General features: G+C 60.5%; 1 protein-coding gene across 2 annotated transcripts; it reads left to right on the plus strand.

Moving 5' to 3' along the window:
• Positions 1 to 446: 446 nt before the first annotated feature.
• Positions 447 to 12,271, plus strand: Pdcd1 (programmed cell death 1). Of its 2 annotated transcripts, XM_046426799.2 has the most exons (5): positions 455 to 755; positions 6,737 to 7,096; positions 7,412 to 7,588; positions 8,244 to 8,278; positions 8,677 to 12,271. In XM_046426799.2, exons 1-5 carry the CDS (start codon positions 680 to 682, stop codon positions 8,896 to 8,898), a joined length of 870 nt encoding a protein of 289 aa, XP_046282755.1. In that variant the 5' UTR covers positions 455 to 679; the 3' UTR covers positions 8,899 to 12,271. The 2 variants fall into 2 exon arrangements, with proteins under 2 accessions (XP_046282756.1, XP_046282755.1); XM_046426800.2 differs by lacking the exons at positions 8,244 to 8,278; positions 8,677 to 12,271 and adding an exon at positions 7,965 to 8,197 and having other exon boundaries at positions 447 to 755.
• The last annotated feature ends 6,568 nt before the right edge of the window (positions 12,272 to 18,839 follow it).

Consider the following 18,839-nt stretch of genomic DNA (forward strand, 5'->3'; position numbering starts at 1 on the left):
CCCGCAGGTGCGGCCGGGGCCCTCCCGCCCCGCGGCGCCTCGGCTCCCTGACGCGCTCTTTCCACCGCCCGCTCGCCCTCGCCGCGCTGCCAGGCGGTTTCCAGCGGCGGGTTATTTCGGGCTGATGAGACCCACGTGTCATCGCTAATATCAGCAGTTTGTGTGTGTGTTTTTCCTGTTTTCCACTGCTCGGCGAGAGGCGCGGAGCAGAGCGCCACCAAACCAGCAAACCACTTCCCAGAGGACCGGCCAGACGGCCCCGCACACCAGGACCCCGCCCGGCCGGAGCGGCAGGGGCCGGAGACCCCAAGCCCCCGCCTCCCCCTCCCTCCTCCCTCCCCTCCCCGGCTCGCCCCGCCCGCCCCTCTCCCCTCTCCCCTCTGCTCCCACCCGCCCTCTCCGCGCCCCCTCCCCTCCAGTCGGTCGGTCTCCCTACCCCGCCCCATCTGTCCTCCCCTCCTCTAGGTCCCCTCCCCCGCCGGCCCTCCTCCCCCACTCCTGCTCTCTCCGCGCCCCAGGCCCTCCCCGCCCACGTGGAAGTGGAGGAAGAGGGGGCGGGGGCCGAGGGCACGTCCCCTCCCTCCTACTGACCCGGGTCGGTTTCCTTTCCTGCCATCTCTGACTGAGCCACTATGGAGGCCTCGGCAGTTGGTGCGAGGCGCGGGCAGGCTCTCTGGGCATGCAGGGCCGGTGGGTGACCTGGTTGCTGGCCTGGGCGGTGCTGCAGCTGGGCTGGAGGCCAGGATGGCTCCTAGGTAATGGGGCCCCGAGACATGGGATCAGGGTTGGGGCTGGTTCAGAGGGACTGGCACCCTTGGCGGCTGTGGTGGGAAAGGGTGCTTTGGTGGGGCAGGTGGGGGGGGGGCTGTGTTTGGCAGGTGAGGCTCCTACTCTGGCCTCCAATTCTGCCCTCCTTGCTCTCTGGCAGGCACAACTCTTGTGCCATGTAAGCTGTCTTGGGTGTGGGATGCCAGCCAGCACCTTCTCTGCAGAACATGGTCAGTCTGGCCAGAGCCCCAGGCCTTGGCACCAGGGCCCTGTGTGTCGAGTCTGCCAGGCCTGGGTGTGGATGGGGCAGCCCCGCTGGGACAGAGCACAGATGGGGTGCTGATGTTTTAACTGTCCTGTATACTGGCCATCTGTCCTCCAGCCCCTCGTGGGCCCAGGAGGTAGCCCCCTGGGTCTCTGGACAGACTCCAGGGCGCTTGCCAGCAGGGGCTCTAGTGACCACCATGAGCTCTGGGGAGGCTGAAGTCCTGGGGTCCAGCACCCTGGCACTGAGCCCCATACAGGGGAGCCCCTGGTCTTCCTGCCCACAGTGGAGGAAGCCCCTCCCTGGGCTGCCCGTGCCCTTGACTCTTCTGTGCCGCACATCTCCATCCCTTTGAATGCCCAGGCCCAGGCCGGCATCTTGAGAAGGGGGCTCCCAGCTCCAGGGCCAGGATGACCCTCTGACCTTGCCGGACCCAGACAAGGGACAGGTCCTGGGCCACCCTAACATTCCTCATGCCCAAAGGCCCCTCTCTCAGGCCTGGCTGTGGCTGGGTCCTCAGCAAGGGCCTGCCTCCGCACTCAGAGCTGGCCTCTCTGAGAAGACCCATGGGTTGCTCTCAGGCCTCCATGGAGGAAGCAGACCTGGAGATGGTGGCCAAGGGCCTGTGGCTAGAAGGGGGGCCTTGTTGTGGGAGCCTGGCAGAGGGCTGTGCCTGGTCTGAGGAAAGAGAACTGAGGGGTATAGGGTGGCTGTGAGTCAGCCCATGGCCCCACACAAAAGGTCTGTGCCAGAGCTTGCCTGCACCCCACACTGAGAAAGGGGAGGTCATCTCTGCCTCCAGACACTGGCTTGTGCCTGGGCAAGATTCTCAAAGGTGCTGTGCCTCAGTTTCCCCACCAGTAACCCTCAGCACCGTAAACTTCATCAAGGCAGTGTCCTGCTCACCCTTTGCCAGACCTGAGGGCCCCTGGATGCCTGGGACTTCCGTTGTCCCCAACAGACTCACATCGTTCATCCTGGTCATTCTCATGGGTGGTCCTGCACCTTCTGCATGGGTCTCACTCATGTTCATGGTACCCCAGACTCCTGGGGAGTAAGAGCCACTAGGACTTAGCCCTGAAGTGGGACACTTAGGTGACGGCTCCTGCTTAGTGGTGACCTTGTGACGGTGGCAGGCCAGAGCCTCTCTGCTTCTCGCCCCTTCAGCTCGAGGACTTAGTGCTGGCCTGTCAGCCATGAGACTCACCATACCATCTGTGAAAAGTGCCCAGCCCAACCCAGAGCACATTTTGGGGTTAAGGGATTTTGTTTGGTTTTGGTGGGACTGGTGATGGAACCCAGGGCTTCATCCACGCTGGGCCGTGCTCCACCATCAAGGTACCACACAGCCAGTGGCATGTTCTAAAGTCAGATTTGTTGATTTTTGCCTACCTGTGATTAGGGAAAATACCACAGGGAAAAGTTGCAGCACAGCAGCGACGCCAGCCCATGGCCTGCTGACCGCAGTGCTACCTCTGTGTTGGTCGGCCAGGCTGCTGGGGCTGCGAGACAGGCAGGCACCCTCTGGCCGTTCCAGGGGGACCTGCCTGCAGCCTGTGGACTGGCCAGCCGCCTCTGGCATCTCGGGCTCGGGAAGCATCTCCTGAGCTCTGCATTCATCCTGTGTGAGTCTGTCCACGTTTTCTGTTCTGCCAGCTCCCCAATGCTACGGGTTGAGGGCCTGCCCGACTCCAAAATGACCTCCTCCTGGCCAGTTGTGCCAGCCACCCTGTTCTTGGTAAGGCCCAGGACCCCAGGCGTGAGTTCAGGGACAGACCACCCACAGCTCCCTGCCACTCAGGGTTACTGCCAGGCTTTCAGCCTCCGGGTGCCTCACTCCAGGTACCCAGCCAGGCCCTCTGGGGACCCCCTCCACCCAGCACCCTCACCAGAAGCAGCCCAGGAGCACCCTGACTCGTGCCCCTTTTCCCAGGGCCCATGTGGCTGCGCTGCTGTCCCCTGAATGGGGCAGCGTCAGGGCTCCGCAGATGGCACATCCCAGCTGGGTTCTCAGCTGCATCTGTCTGTTGGCTCTTGTGCTCTCGGAGTCCGGGTACGGGCCAGCATTGTGCCAGAGAGCCCGGTGTGGCTCGCTGTGGCCGCTGAGATCTGCCCGAGCGGCTCCGTGCTGCCCGGGAGCATGGTGGCTGCCTTGAGGGATCCCACCCTGGGCACAGGGTGAGGGCACTTCTTTCCCCAGGGTGGATAAGAGCCTGTGGGGGTGCTGGGGACCCTTGACTCACTTGACAGTGCTCTCAGCACCCACGTGAGTCCTGCCTGAGTCAGGAGCGAGGTTTTGGCCTCCTTGGTGGGGCCTCCAAGCCCCACAGCCCTGTCGGTCCCCTCCAGATGCCTCTAGTATGTGACTGTGGGGACGGGGTTCTGACACCTGAATTCCGGGACAAACATTGAACCCTCCGTGGACCTGAGGTGGAAGCCCTGGGTAGGTGGGGCAGGGCTGGACCAGCTGAGGGACACCGTCCCTGCTGGGCACCCTGGGGTGCTCCACAACCCCCTCCCCTGTCCTAGACCCCTTGCCCAGGCAGGTGGGCAGAGGGGCTGAACCAGGTGGCTTTCTCCGTGGGTCCCCAGAGGACATTCCCAGCGAGCCTTGGGTACCCAGGGCCTAGCTGGAGGTCCATGAGGGGGGGAGTGATTCAGAGAAAGGCCAGAGGCCCCTCTATGCCACGAGGTTGCAGAGTGAAGGGCAGCTTCGACGGCAGTTTTTGCAGAGAGGCGACATTGAGATCCTGGATCACACAAGTAAGGGCGTTTGGGAGGACAGTGTAGAAAAGCCGGAAGTCCTGGGGCACAGGACCTTGACCTCAGCCCCACAGCTGGTCACTCAGACATTTTTAAAACACGCCTTGTGCTTCTACCCAGATATGTCTGTGCATGGACCCCAGGAGGACGTGTAGCCTTCCCTCTGCCCATCCCCAGGCAAGACAGCCCAGCATGAGAGGGACCTCCAGAGGGCTGCCCAGGGCTTCAGCCCCTCCCCCACTTCCTTCACCAGGGCCTGTCCCTGTGATCAGATGAATTCCATGATGTCCCAGCAAGGCCCAGCCTGTGCCCAGCCATTCCAGGGCCCTCTTGGGCCCTTTATGTGCAGGGTCACCTTCCTCCGTTTGGGTGGGCCAAATGCCTGGCAGGGGTCCCCTCTGTGCTCCTGTGCCCTGGCCCAGCCATCTCGAGCCCCTGACCCATCACACCACAGCGCTGCTTCAGCAGTCCCCTGGTCGAGCAGCCCAGAGCAGCAGCAGGGCAGCCCTTCCCCAGGGGCACTGCCTCCCGGGCCTGGCCCACAGTGAGGGTGATGTCTGTGAGAGGGCCCTCCCTGCCCTGCTGGCACCTCTCAGCCAGATTGGGACAGGCATCCCAGTGTGGCAGGCATGTGCTGGGGTGGTCAAGAGTTGGCAGCGATCACCCTGGCAAGATCTGGACAGAACCAGGCAGGTCACCCAGACTGGGCCAGGGCAGAGACCCCAGGATAGGCCCAGGCCATCACAGTCCCCTGTGAGAGGGAGGACAGCAGACAGGCAAGTGTCTCAATTGTCACACATTCAGGCGCAGCAGCAGGTGAGGGAAGGTGAGGAACGGTCCTGGAGCCCACCAGCACCATCCTACTGGGTCTTACCTGGGCCGACCAGAGCCAGCCTTGAGAGCAAGGGTGTACCCACAGGCCTGGGCCGTCCAGGCCAGCAGGGAAGAGGCCACAGGCGCCTGGTGGAGCTGCACGGGACGGGACAGGCTCCCGAGATTGAGGTCCCCTGGCCTGGCCCAGGGCTTTTCTGCAAGATGCATGAGAATCTGTTTGGAAGCTTTGGTGGTTGGGCCTGGGTGTGGCCATGGATTCGGGGAGCCGGGTAGGGTACCCCATTTTTCTGGACCCGGAAGAAGGCCACAGAGTGGCCACACTGGGTGGAATGAAGAGGGGCCCCTGACCCGGAGCAGCGTGACATGGAGCCCTGGCAGCAGCACCAGCACACCCAGATCTGGTGTCCCAGCAGGTAGCATCCACAGACTCTTAAGTCCAACTGTAAATGTTTACTTAAGGTTTTCTTTGAAGTTTCATGTGTTTCTTGATCCAAAGTAAGAAGAAGGTGCGTGTTGATACCACCAAGCGCCTGCGTGCCCAGCTGCTATGTGTGACTTGGACACAGGGTCACAGAGAAAAGGGCTCACCATGGCTGTGGTGTCACCCTGATGAGCAAAAGAGTGGGCGTCACCCTGTTGAGAAGGAAGCCCGCCTGGACAGGCCATCCCAGCTCTGGCCTGGCAGTTCCAGTCCCCTCGACCTCCTCGTTCCCCTGCTCCTCCTGGCCTCACAGAGCCATAGACCTGCACCACGGCCCACCAGGGCCTCCTGGGCGCAGCCTCGACACTTCTGTGCAGGCCCTTGGAGGCCCCTAGCTCAATTCTTGAGTCGTGCCCACCTCATGTTCAGTTGCACCTTACTGGGCCTCCGGGGCCCTCACCATCCATGGCTAGTGGGCAGCAAGGCAGCAGTGGTGCAGCCAGCCTGCCCTGGGGTGGGGAGGAGGCCCCTACCCAGCAGGTCGGCCACCACAGGCCCTTCAAAGACCCCGACTCCAGGCACTGTCCACCTTGTGCCAGGGGGCTCATGTCGGCTCGCCACCGATGCCTGGCCCTCTTCCTCCTTGGCGCCACGGCCACCGTGAGCCCGTCATCTCAGAGGCCATCCTGTCCCTGGAACAGAGGGACCGTGGCCCCGGCAGCCTCACTCTGCCGCTGTGCAGCGGGCACCTGGGGTGAAGCTGGCATGTGAGCAGGACAGCAGCAGAGGATGCAGACTGAGAAAGTGTGGGAGGGTGTCCTCACGGCCTGGTCCCAGAGCTGGCCTTGAGGCTGGGCAGGGTCCTTCGCTGTGCGCGGGCTTAGCCTCATGGGTCTGCAGCAGGTTTAGGCCTGTGCCTCACCTTCGCACTGTGGATGGGAGGTCATGGGCACCACCTCCTAGAGCCTGCCCACCTCTCAGAGGGTCTCCCCCGGGTGTGCTGTGTGGAGTGTCCCCACAGGGCCCTGGCAGAGACATGCCCGTGAGCGCGGGGAGCCCAGCCCTGAGGCCTCCCCTTCGATTCATCTGAGCACAATGGCCCAACTGGTCTCTGGGGGCCCCTTGCTGTGATCTCCAGTCCCAGGGTCTTGCTGGGACATGTGGGCCCCCACCCTGCCCACTGCCCAGGGCAGCACTGTCCATGCCAGATGGTCTCTGGGCCAGGGCACAGATCAGAACCAAACCTGCCAAGGAGCCCCGTTCCTCCAGGGCTGGGGTCTCCATGAGAGGTCCCTCCCCATCAGCTCAGCATCCCTGTGACCCTATCCAGGGCCAGGCCAGGCCACCTGAGTCGCAGTGCTCAGCCCTCTCTGGGGGACTGGCAACCTGGAGTCCAGGGAAGGAGGGCCAGGGTCTCTAGGGGAACCTGGTTCAGAGCCAGAATATTGGACCCCAGCCCTAGTCTCAGGTCTCAGAAGAAAGTCAAAGGAAAGCCCTGTGTAGAGGTGAGCATCTGGTCCCCAGGGCTCCAGGAGAGGCTGGAGGAAGGTGGGCAAGGGCACTGCCGAGGGACTCTAGCCAGGGAAGCCTGTGAGAGCCACTCCTGTCCCAGGACGTGTCAGGGGAGGGTCACGTGGGCTGCCCCAGGCCCTTTCCTCATGCTGCTTGTTTTCCGTCCATCTCAGAGTCCTCCAACAGGCCCTCAAGCCTCTTCAGCTGCTCCCCAACTCAGCTCACTGTGCAGGAAGGAGCGAACGCCACCTTCACGTGCAGCTTCTCCAACTGGTCGGAGCACCTGGTGCTGAACTGGTACCGCTTGAGCCCCAGCAAGCAGAACATCAAGCTGGCCTCTTTCCGCAGTGGCCTCAGTGAGCCTGGCAGGGACCCCCGCTTCCGAGTCACTCAGCTGCCCAGCAGGCTTGACTTCCACATGAGCGTCATCTCCGCACAGCGCAGTGACAGTGGCCTCTACCTCTGCGGGGCCATCTCCCTGTCCTCCAAGGTGCAGATCCAGGAGACTACAGCTGCAGAGCTCAGGGTGACAGGTGAAGACCAGGCACGGCCAGGGTGGGCAGCACCTCCTGTCCAGGGACCCCCCCCCCGGCTCAGTCAAGGGCTCTGCGGGACCTGACACCCCAAGGGCCCTCTGGAAGCCCCCAGCCCCGTGTGCCTCTGAGGGGTGCCAGGTGCCCCCAGAGTGGGCTGTGCTTGGAAGCCCTCCCAAGGTCAGGCCAGGACCATGGCCTGTCTCCATGGATCTGAGGAGACATTCCTCAGACTTTGAAGAGGGTAATGGTGCCCCTGAAGGCCTGGGGGACACAATATGGTTGACTTTGACCCCTGTCCCTCTGGCCCTCCAGACAGGGTCCTAGAGTCCCCGACACTGGAGCCCCTCCCAGCACATCCCCGCCCCTCGCCCAGGCCAGCAGGCCAGCTTCCAGGCCTGGTGGTTGGTGTCACGAGCGTCCTGGTGGGTGTCCCAGTGCTGCTGCTGCTGGCCTGGGTCCTGGCCACCACCTGTTCCACAGCCTTGCCAGGTAAGGCCTGTCACAGCCCTGCCACTGTCCTGCAGAAGCAGAGCCCCAGCTTCTGCCAGGCCTCCCGCTCCTCTTCCCACACTACACCCTGACCACAGTGGGGGCCTGTGGTCACCACAGTGCACACAGCCCATCCTCGCTGAGTCGCTGATGATGACAGGCCTCTCTCGGGCTGGAGGGAGGGATCAGAGTCAGTGCTGCAGTCCCAGCCCTTCATCAGCCACCTCCAGTTGTCCTGGACGAGCTTCTTAGAGTGCCAGTGACGTGACGCTGCCCTGCAGCCTGAACAGAGCCCCACGTCCCCTTCAGAGTGGCCAGGTCCCTTTCACTTTCTCCGGAGGCTCTGATGCCCAGCTCCCTCCTCCTCGTGCTTCAGGGTGTGCTGTGTGCCCCTCTGGGCAGCCAGGGCCATACACAGCATCTCTGCCACGTGGAGGGCCACTGCAGCGTCTCTGTCACCGTGCACCAGTGGGAGGCAGAGGCAGGCCCGTCCCTGCCCAGGGAGGAAGTCATGGCACCCTTCCCTGGACACCCCCACAGGGTCTGAAAAACCCCAGGGCAGGCGAGGAAGCCCCAGGTAGGGACCCCGACTAAGGCCCTCTCCTGGGAGGACAGCCTGCGTCTGCCCCTTGATTCAGAATGTGTTTCCCTACAGACGCTGGAGGAGCCAGAAGTAAAGAGCAGCCCTTGGTGAGTCTGGGTCCCCTACCCGAGTGACCAACACTCTGCCTCAGGGCTTGGCCAGGCAGAGGGGCTGGTGTCTGTGGGCCTACAGGACCATTTCTCCCAGGGGCCCAGAGCCACACCCTCGTGCTCCGCAGCCCACAGGTGTGCCTGCCTGTGAGCTGTGGTGTGGGTGAGGCATTGCTTACCCTCTTCTGGACAGAAGAGAGCTAGAAACCACAGTTTGGAACCCTGGGTCTACAGGAGTGCCAGGGACAGTTGACAAGGGGAAACAGCCATAGAAGAGGGGCTGCCTCTCAGGTCACGCAGGGGCGATGGGGGATGGCCTTGAAGCCCAGGTCTGGGTTGTGGGGTGCAGGACCCTCTCCTAGGTTGCCAACTTCTCCTTCCCTCTCTCTGTTAAGGAGGAGGCTTCAGAAGTGCCGGTCTCCACCCTGGACTACGGGGAGCTGGACTTCCAGTGGCGAGAGAGAACCCCCACCCCTGAGCCCCCTGCCTCCTGCATACACACCGAATATGCCACCATTGTCTTCCCTTCATCCCCAGGCCGCAGGGGCTCAGCAGACAGCGCCCAGGGTCCCCAGCCTTTGAGGCCTGAGGATGGACACTGCTCTTGGCCCCTGTGACCACTGGCATCCTGCCAACCTCCTGCCAAGAACCCAGGGCCAGCTCCTCCCTGAGGAAGAGGCAGAGCAGCAGGGGCCTCTCAGGGGCCAAGCCACCTGGGTGGTGACCACCCAGCACCCCGTGCCAGCCTTGCCCAGGACCCATGGATGGATGCTCCTCTCCATGCTCTCCATGAGCTGGCAGTGGCAGCCCACCGTCTCCCGATGTGGAGTGCTGGACATGGCCATGGCTGCAGGCCTTGTGAGATAGCTGGCCTGGGCCCAGCTCTTCCGAATCCTGCTGTTCCAGTCACCGTGGCCCCCACAGCCTCCCAGGGAGCCCCAAGCCTAAAGCTGGGGCCTGGTAGCAGAATGCTGAGGGGCAGGCTCTGGGAGGCACCTCACAGCAAGGATGTCCAGGCACACAGTGGACACAGCCCTAAGGCTGCCACGGAGGGGCAGTCCACAGATGGGCCCAGGGGCCACATGCTCGTGGGGCTTAATGGAGTCTCAGCAAAGCCAGAAGAGAGCTCCTACAGCCAGCAGGGTGGGAGCACAGGACTCCCACCCATCGGACCCTCTGCAGGGACCCTCCCACCTCATACAGGTCCAAGCAGCACCTCGGACTGTCCTCCAGCTGGCTGAGGCAGTGAGGGAGAGGGCAGAGCCAGAGGCCACCTGCCCCAGGGCCCTGCAGCACCCTCCCTGCTCACCTGGAGGACTGGGTCCCATGTCAGCCAGACCAGCAAGGGCCCCTCCCAGCCATGGCCATCCTAGGCAGGAGGAGTGGGGCAGTGGCATGGGCACCCCGGGTCCCCATGTGTCCTCTCCAGGAAGTCCAGTTCTCCTTGGCTCTCAGTCACAGTGTTTATTTTCAGCAGATCTTGGCCAGGCTCCCACCAAGGGTGGGCCAGGTGGTCAAGTATTCCCTGTGCTGGGTGCCCCTACTCTTATGCCATTCAGGACAGGGCAGCTAGGGCCTGGACTGACCAGGGCTACCTCTGCAGTCAGGACTTGGGCTCTCTTGTATTCTATTAAATAATGACAGAAGCCTGGGGCCTCCTGTCCTGCTCACGGAGCTGCGGGAAGGCGGACAGGTCGAGGGGCTGGGCTGAGGCTTGAGGTGGAGGCAGGTGCTGGCCCTCCCGAGGCCTGACTCGAGAAAGTGCCAAAAACACAGCAGCCTCCCTGACCCTGGTCTCTGCTCACACAGCTCCCCAGCTGTGAAAACCTCCAACTGCAGTGGGGAACCCACCCACTCCTCACCCGCAGGCCCTTCCCAGGTCCCCAGTGGGCAGAAGTGTCCCCTGGGCCTGTCAGTCCTTCTCAGGCCCCATGACCCCTTCCTGGGCATGTCCCCAGGGTTGGTTGCTGCAGAATAGGTGGACAACACCAGGCCATGAGAGAGGGGCCGGGGTGCCTTGGCCAGGATGCAGATGTGCCTCCCGCCAGAGTGGAGAGAACCAGCCCAGGGAAGGCAATTCCTACTCCACACTGGGGTCCTGGCTCATGACCAGGGACCTGGCAGATGCCCCTCCCCACCCACTCCTGGCATGGGGCAGTGGACCTGGCCCAGCTCCTCAGGTGCTGCTCCTGCCCACCACTCAGCCCTTGAAGCTCCTCCTGAGCCCACTGCCCTGGGTCCCATCTGCTTGAGGCCCATTGGGACCACATCCAGGACAGGCCAGGAGGTCTGTGGCTCTGGAGACCTGGCAAGACGGAGTGTCCAGCAAGTGCCGGGGCTCTGGGATGGGAGATTAGCCTCAGAAACTGCTCTGGCACATTTGTGGACAGTGTGACAGGAGAAGCTGGACACAGACATGACAGGGCCAGCACTGTCCTCCAGCCCTGCAAAGCAGACTGACACAGCAGTGTGTTGCTGGGCAAGATCTGGATGCGAGGAGCAGGGCACAGCCTCAGACGTCAGGAGGGAAGACCCAGCCTGGGAGGGTGGGGTCCTGCCTGGCAGTCTGGAAGACCCCTTTCCCAGGGGTCCCTGTGGAAACACCTCCAGGGATAGGCAACCTGGGGAATGAGAACTGCACCGGGGACCACAGCTGGCCCTGCCGCCAAGAGACCACCCCAAGCTGGCCGGAGTCGCCTCCCGCTGGGGCAGCCCATCACTGTGGTCTGAGGAGCCCCTGGCTCAGCAGAGAGCAGAACAGTGACAGTTCACTGTCCCCCAAAGCAAGGAAGAGTTGGAGTCACGTCAAGATGACGTGCCAACTTGAGCATCGAAAACCCCAAAATCAGCTTGATCAACACACTCTGTTTCAAAGAGCTTGGTTGGAGTCAAGGGTCAGATGTGGGAGCCGGAGAGGAAAAAGGAGAAGGGGAAAACAGAAGGGAGGCAGGAGGGAGAGGAAGGGGCGGGGGGGGTGCTCCGCGAATGAGATGGTTCCAGCAGGTTCTGCGTGGACACGCCTCGTGGGGCCACTACACCGTGTAATCACCAGGCACCAGTTTAAAACAAAAGACCAAGGGAGGGAGGGAAGGCCAGGCAGCCTGCCTGGGTGCAGTTGGCAGCGGGGCCACTTGTGGTGACAGCAGGCTCAGATGAGAACTGAGAGCAGTCGTCAGCACTTCCCACCCGCCTTGCCTTCCCGTAAAGGGCCACGGAGAGCTGTGTTCTCATTGTTTCCATGCCGCGCTCTGCCCCGGGGCATGTGTCACAGCCCTGGCTGAGCTGTGCCCACCGCCCATGCTTGTGCTTCGGGTCTTCCCTGTGCACCCACAGAGGCTGCCGCTTCAGGGGTCCTGTGGAGCTGGTCTCGGGCTCCTCATCCAGTCCTGGGTTCTTGGGAGCAAGGTGGGGCTGACCCCAGAGGGTGGTCCCCAGAGCAACAGAGAGATGGCCCCAGGCTCCTGGACCCGGCTCCCAGTGCCCTGCACCTGCCTCTCCTGTGCCCTAGTCCTCAAGTCCCACCTTGAGGCCCTTCATGAAGGACGCTGTCTCAGTCCCTCCTGGGAGCCTGAGGTCCTGCCCTTTAGGGTCCAGGGGACAACCAAGTCTCTAGGCAGGAGAACCTGCAGAGGCCTGAAGGCCCTCCCTGGGGCAGCAGGAGACAGAGCGGGTGACCTGGAACCTCCAAGGCACTTGGGGGCTCTCAGGATGTGAGGTGGGTGGGCCCTGGGGGTCTCAGCTGTGGGGAGCCACTCTGAATGACCCCTGCCTTCCAGTTCTGAAGCAGGAGACTCTGACCAGTCACTCCATTTTGTGGTGACTTGGACATTGTCCCAGCTCAGGAAGTGAAAGGTGTGTCTTCAGATGTAAGTATCACCCCTGGGGTTGAATCACACTCCCCTGTCCCTCATAACCCTGCCCCTTTGCCTTTTTTGGATAGAACTTTCTAAGAACAAGGGTCCCCACAATTAAAGCCCACCTCCAAACATGCTTGCTCTCTCTTGCCAGCCTCTCGTGACTTTCTCTTGCTCTCCCATTTGGGGGGCTGAGAAGCTTGTTTTAAGGTAAAGTGTGTCTGTGTTTTATTTGGTGTCCCTGGAAATTCACACGAACGACCTTAAGTTCAACTGCCCACACGGGTCAGGGGCAGCACTTAGCTCCAGGGGTCAGTGATCCAATGTGGGTGGACCCTTCCACCATTTGCACCCAGAGTTTCTGGAAGTTCGAGGTGTGGCGGGTGCTCCAGGGGCAGTTGAGGCCCCGCAGCCCCTTGGTTGTGAACAGTGGTTCATGCCTGCACCCGCTGACCCAGTCGGGCTGCCCACTCACTGGTGGGGAATCCTGTGCCGTCATTCTCACAACACCCAGCCCAGAGGCAAGGCTGGAAGGGCTGCAGCCCAGGAACAGGGGTGTCATCATCACCACCATATGTCACACAGCAGGGTCACTTCTAATTCTTATGCTTTACTGCAATCTAATTTCAAAAACCAGTGGTTGCCTAGTAGAATATCCTTCAGACAAAGAAAGAATGAGGTTCCCAGGTGCTTAGCAGTGCCATTCCCCGAAGTCAGGTGGCAGAGGTGACCCCACATCCACTGACAGGTGAAGGAGTGCCTCCCTGCCTGGGGTGGGCTCAGTCTCAGGAAGGAGGGAAATCAAGAGCTACAGCACGGAGGAGGCTTGAAGGGACCAGTGCCCTGCAATAAGGCAGCACGGGAACCTGGTCCAGAGCTCCTGGGCCCTCCCTCCTCCCTCCCTCCTCCCTCCTCAGAGGCCCTGGGCAACTAGGGAGAGCAACCCACCTGCACCAGGAGGCTGCCTGCTTCCCTCAAAGCCTGCTGACTTAGACCTGTGTGACCACACATCTGGGCACCATGTGCAGGGACCTGAGGGCCAGGACAGTGAGTGGACCCAGCTCTGACCAGGGTGCACAGGGTCTCCAGGGCGGATGTCCTGAGCCCAGGTCCCGTGGCTGGTCACGTTTGCACAAGTCTGTATCCCGCAGATTGTATGAATATGGACGTCTTTCTTCTTTATCTTACTAGTAGAGTTTTTGTTATACTCTTAAATTGATGAATTTCACTTCTAAAAATAGTTTGAGGTTTGCAGGAAAAGTGGGCAGGAGCTGTAGTCCCTGGGCTGCCCCTCACCTGCAGCAACGCCCCCTCTAGGGCTGACAACATGCTCCAGCGTGGCTTGTCCATGGTCCTTGACAGATGCACAGCCCAGTGTCCTGAGCATCCTCTGGGACCCAGCTTGCTACCCAGACCGTGCCCCCACGGTGACCACAGTACCTTTGTCATGTGTCACAGCAGCCTTGCAGGTGACTTTCTTCCCTTGAAATGTGCATTTAAATTCCCTCCGTGTCTTTGCCGGTGCCTTCTCTTCAGGGCTGGATGGTGCTCTGCGGCCTGAGGGCCGCGGCCCGTGCTCCTCTCCACCCACCGACCACGGGGCCTGGGCAGCTGCCCAGCTGTCAGCAGGCAGGTGCAGGGGCTTGGGTGAACAGGAGGAGCACAATCGCTGGTCTTGAGGCAAGTGTGTTTCGATGTTAACAAGCACCCCACGGCCTCCCAGAGCCCTGCTGCACGCTCCATGTGGCTCTGGGTTCGGCCGTGGGGGCTGTGGTGTCTCCTTGCTGTGCTGATTTCAGGTTCCTGGTGGCAGGAAGGGGGCCGGCCAGCTGCCTGCAGCCTGTCCTCTTTGGAAAGGTCTGTGAGCATCTTTTTTCCCCATTTTTAAATCAATTGTCTGTTTTCTTCACTGAGCTTTTAGGTTCTCTGGAGTTACGTGTGTTTTCTTCCTTTTCTCATGAGCCTTAAGGGCCCGCCGTGCAGCCCCAGCTGTGGGCCCCTTCCTGTGGTGCACACTTCTCCGTCCTTCCTACCTTTCCTCCATAACTCTCAGTAACCACAGGCTCCCTTCTCTCCAACATGTGCATGCTAAGGCTACACATTCCCCCGGCTTGGCTTCATCCCACAAGTTGGCTTTATGTTCACATAACTAATTTAAATATGGTTTCTACTTTCCACAGTAGCTTCTTCTCTTCTCTCATTTTTTATCAGAGCATCACCGTCACAGACGATGGTGGGATGTGTTGTTCCTGTCCACACCTGCTCACAATACGACCCAACTTGGCCAGTATCACCGCCCTTTGGTTCCTTTCCTCTACTGATCTCCTTATGATTTTTAGGAGAGCAACCCCACCTTTGTTTTCTTTTTTATCCTTTCTGGCTTCCACATATGAGAGAAAATATATGACCCGTGACCTTCTGAGTTTCACTTATTTTGCTTAATATGATGGTCTCTAGTTCCATTGATATTCTTGAAAATGCCATAATTTCATTTTTATTTGTGGCTGAATAAAACTCCATTGTGTATCTACACCTCATTCTCTCTATCATTCGTGTACGGACAGACACTTCGGCTGGTTTCATTGTTTGGCTGTTGTGAATTGTGCAGCTATAGACACGGGTCTGCATGTGTCACTCTAGTAAGATGACCTGGATTCTTCAGGGTCAATACCGTGAAGGGGTGTAGCTTCTTTGAACCCTCATTGTTTAGGACTGTGGTTTCCTGACTTCTGAACACAGGAAGATTGTTTGACTTCCCTTTGTTTTGACCGCAGCTCAACTGCAGGTGATTCCATCCCCTGGAGCCCGTGGAGACTACACAGGCCAGTGTGCTGCCGTCCTCGGGGCATCTGACGCAGGCTGCCCCAGTGCTTCTGTGGCTTTGCACGCATGTCAGCCAGCTGTGTGTCTTCAACTGGCCGAGTCTTCAGTCTCCCGTCTTAACTGATCTCTGCTTTGTCGGCTTGCTCCATCGATTCTAGGGAGATGTGTCTCAGAATTTCTGTCGTAATTGAGAAGCTGCCTACTGTTTGGGCTCTGAGTCTGTCCACTTTGGGTTTATATTTTGAAGCAGAGTATTACGTCCAGACACACTTAGAATCACTGTAACTTCCTGGTAAACCAAGATGTTCATCATTTGAAATATCCCCTTTGTCCCCAGCAAGGTCTCTCTCAGGTGTGAGTACCCTGCCTCACTGCCCCTTCCGTCCTGTGGCTGGTCATTATTTCCCCTTGGCTGCCAGCCTTATGTGTCTCTGTGCCTCATCTGTGTCTGCGGCCCGTGGAGTGCGGTTGACTGGGGGCTGGGAGGGGCTGGGTGGTCGAGCACTGTGGGCAGGCTCCAGGCCCTGCCTTCCGTCCCCACCTGGGGGTCATGGATAGCTGGGTATGGGGCTGGGGCTGTTCTGGTGTGGTTCTGCCAGCCCCACCTTGACCTTCAGTTGGCACATGAGTCAGTCCACGGGTACAGCAGTTTGGGCATGTGGGGTCTACGTCAGCCCCCCACGTCTACTTCCTGCTCTGCCCTCCCAGCTCGGGGCATCTCTTCTCATTCCTGGTCTGCTTCAAGTCCACACCTTCCTGTCTCTGTCGGTCACCTTGGTCAGCTAGTGACCACGCTGCTTTGCCAGAAAGCACTGTGTCCTGGCGCTGACCAGCGTGCACTGGAGCTCCACCCCTCCTGGGTGACGTGAGGGTCTCAGCAGAACGGTTCCACTCCAGGGCTTGTCCACTATGTGTCCTGCGTAGGGCTGAGCACCGGAGGCTTCTGCTGCCGTTGCACTGAAGCAGCCTGAGCCTCTGTCTGGAAGCAGGTGCTCCTACCCGGAGCCGCTCAGGACCCCTGCACATCAGCCACTGCCCGTGTCTGAGAACTGGCCTTGGCCTTCGCTCTCCAAGGCACTTCCCCTGGCAGGACTTAGGGGGCAGCTCTCTTCCAGCATCACCCAGTGCTTTCCAGTTCCTGAGGCTGCTGTGGGAGTCCATGCTTTCCTGAAGCCCACTTTCCCATCTGGCTTTAAGATCCCCACCTCAGCTAGGCGCCGTGGCGCACACCCACAACCTCAAGCTGGAAGCTGAGGAAGGAGGATCACTGCTTCAGGGCCAGCCCGGACAGTTTAGCAAGGCCCTGTCTCAAAAATAAAGTGACGAAGCTAGGGTGGCGCAATTGTCCAGCATGTGCAAGGCCCCGGGTTCCATGGCAGCCTCTGCCAGCCCCTGCACATTTGGGAATCCACCCTGGGGAAGTCGAGGCTCCATCTGGGAGGAACCGTGCTCTGGGCATTCAATGCAGCTTTGTTTGCTGGAGGAAGGCCCTGGGTTCCATCCCCAGCACTGAAAAAGGACCTCTCCACCTTGGGTCTCCACGGACTTTGTACATGGGCTCAGGATGCTTTTTCTTTGGCAGTTTTGACTGGAGGTCCTAGGTGACCACAGGCATTGCTGAGCTGAGACTCTGCAAACCAGACTGCAGAGCTGCCACACCCACAGCAGGCTGAAGGGCCCCGTGGCCACTCCACTCCAGCCCACCACCCTAGACTATGGAGTTCAGAGGTCATGCAGCATGGACGCCCCAGGACTCACGTCCACTCTGCTTCTTCATAAATGCAGTAGAAGGCCTCGTTTGTCCTGGGCATCCTGGAAGAGGCCCCAGGCAGCCTTCCATGCCCCTCCTACGGGCTCTGCCTCCTCCAGTCTCCGTGCCTTCCTGACTTGTCTCAGGTTTGGAGGTAAAAGAAGATGACCCCTCCACAGAACAGTTGGTTGTTTTCCTTCTCTTCTCCTCTGCAGATGCCACCTGGGAAGGCCCCCACTCACCTGCCCTGCTCCAATTCAGTGTTCTCAATGGGGCCTACAGAACTGTCCAGCAAGGAAGGAGGGAATCGATGGGACAGAGGGGAGGCCGAGACGCTGGTGGCCCTGACCTCTACCTTCCACCTTTGCCCCCAGTGCGGGGGGTGCCAATGGGCCCTCAGCACATTCACGTTGGGAGACACAGGAGGCTGTCATGCAGTGGGTGTGCACACTCACGAGCACCCTCGCTTCCCGCTGGAGAAGGAATCGTCGACTACAATGAAGCCTTGGCAGCCTCTGCCGGCCCCTGCACATTTGGGAATCCACCCTGGGGAAGTCGAGGCTCTGTCTGGGAGGAACCGTGCTCTGGACATTCACTGCAGCTTTGTTTGCTGGGGGAAGGCCTAGAAACGGCCTGAACCAGTCAGAAGACGCTGAACAAGGCAGTGCACTGTGCCCCAGGGGCTGTGCGGGTCCCCAACTCTTATGGTGAGAGCCCTGACCAGGCACAGTGCGCACCGGGGGCGGCAAGCACATTCAGACGCTGTGTGCCCCACCCCCAGCCCCCTGCAACACCGGCCTCTCCCCAGCCCTGGCACCCCCTCCTACTCTCTGTCTCTTTGATTTGACTCCTGGGGAGCTTGGGTAATTGAAATCACCTAGGGTGTGTCTCTGGGGCTAGCTAATCTCACTCAGGATAATGTCCTCGAGGTCTTCCCATGTGTAACATGTGTCACAATGTCCTTCCTTTCAGCTGAATACAATGGCACTCATCTGTAACCCCAGCAACTCAGGAGGCTGAGGCTGGAGGATCCCAAGTTCAAGGCCAGCCTCAGCAACTTAGGGAGACCCTGCCTCAAAAAAAAAAAAAAAAAAAAAAAAAACTGAGTCTGGGGAGGTAGCTCAGTGGAAGCACACCAGGACTGGAAAGAAGACAACCAAGAGGGAGGGAGGAGTGGAACCACAGGGCCGCACAGACGTGCTGTAGCAGGGTGTGGGAAAGGCGGGCTGCAGGTCGGTGGGTGGTCCCCACAGATGTCTCTGGAGCCCCTGGAGCTTGAAGGAAGTGGGCAGCCTTGGGCATGGGCACGGTGACACCTCTGCCCAGCCTCAGGGCCTGTGTACTGGCTCCCTGTGGGCAAGCTCCACCAGGGTCTTAGGCTCAGAGTTCAGAAACAGACCCTGGAGAAGGTAGGCCTCTGCTGAAGCCAGCTCCAGGGACAAGGCCTTCCTGTAGCCTTGCAGTCAGGCACCGCCAGGCCTTCCTCTGAGTGGCTGCTAACCTGTCCAACTGCCCGCGGGGTTGGCCTCCATAGCCTGGGCCCCACGAGGTGGCCGCACTCCCCAAACCTGCCTGGCCTGGCCCGGTTGCTCTGCTGAAGAGGTCAGCACCCTGTGGTGGTCCCAGATGGCCTCGGGCCAAGCCACCTGCCTGGCCTGGCCCGGTTGCTCTGCTGAAGAGGTCAGCACCCTGTGGTGGTCCCAGATGGCCTCGGGCCAAGCCACCTGCCTGGCCTGGCCCGGTTGCTCTGCTGAAGAGGTCAGCACCCTGTGGTGGTCCCAGATGGCCTCGGGCCAAGCCACCTGCCTGGCAGCCGGGGCCGGACCCAGCCCTGGGCAGGGGAGGAGCACAGTGGCTCTGGCCAGCACAAGGCCTGCAGCTCGGCAGACATCTGGAGGTCCCTGTGGGAGCACAGCCAGAGAGGAAACCGTGGCGTAACTTCTAGGGCGGCTTCAACACAGGACCACAGCACCCTCAAGGGAAGCCACATCTGAGGTGAGAGGGCCACCAGCTCCGCTCCCTGAGGCTCTGGGGAGGTTCTACCTGCCTTTTCCCACTCAGGGGTTCACCACTCCACCACTCTGCTCTGGCTCCTGGGTCCAGAAGACCATGCACAGCCCAGGAGAGGCTC

Source organism: Marmota monax, unplaced genomic scaffold (genome assembly GCF_021218885.2).
Source record: "Marmota monax isolate L192 unplaced genomic scaffold, Marmota_monax_Labrador192_F-V1.1 WCK01_AAM20220418_F8-fsc00298, whole genome shotgun sequence".
NCBI classification, from domain to species: domain Eukaryota; kingdom Metazoa; phylum Chordata; class Mammalia; order Rodentia; family Sciuridae; genus Marmota; species Marmota monax.

Bases quoted from the DNA above. Each gene is read 5' to 3' on its own strand.
- Pdcd1 (XM_046426799.2), top strand. From the start codon at position 680: ATGCAGGGCCGGTGGGTGACCTGGTTGCTGGCCTGGGCGGTGCTGCAG. The intron at 756-6,736 runs GTAATGGGGCCC...CGTCCATCTCAG, and splicing joins GAGGCCAGGATGGCTCCTAG to AGTCCTCCAACAGGCCCTCA. The intron at 8,279-8,676 runs GTGAGTCTGGGT...CTCTCTGTTAAG, and splicing joins GAAGTAAAGAGCAGCCCTTG to GAGGAGGCTTCAGAAGTGCC.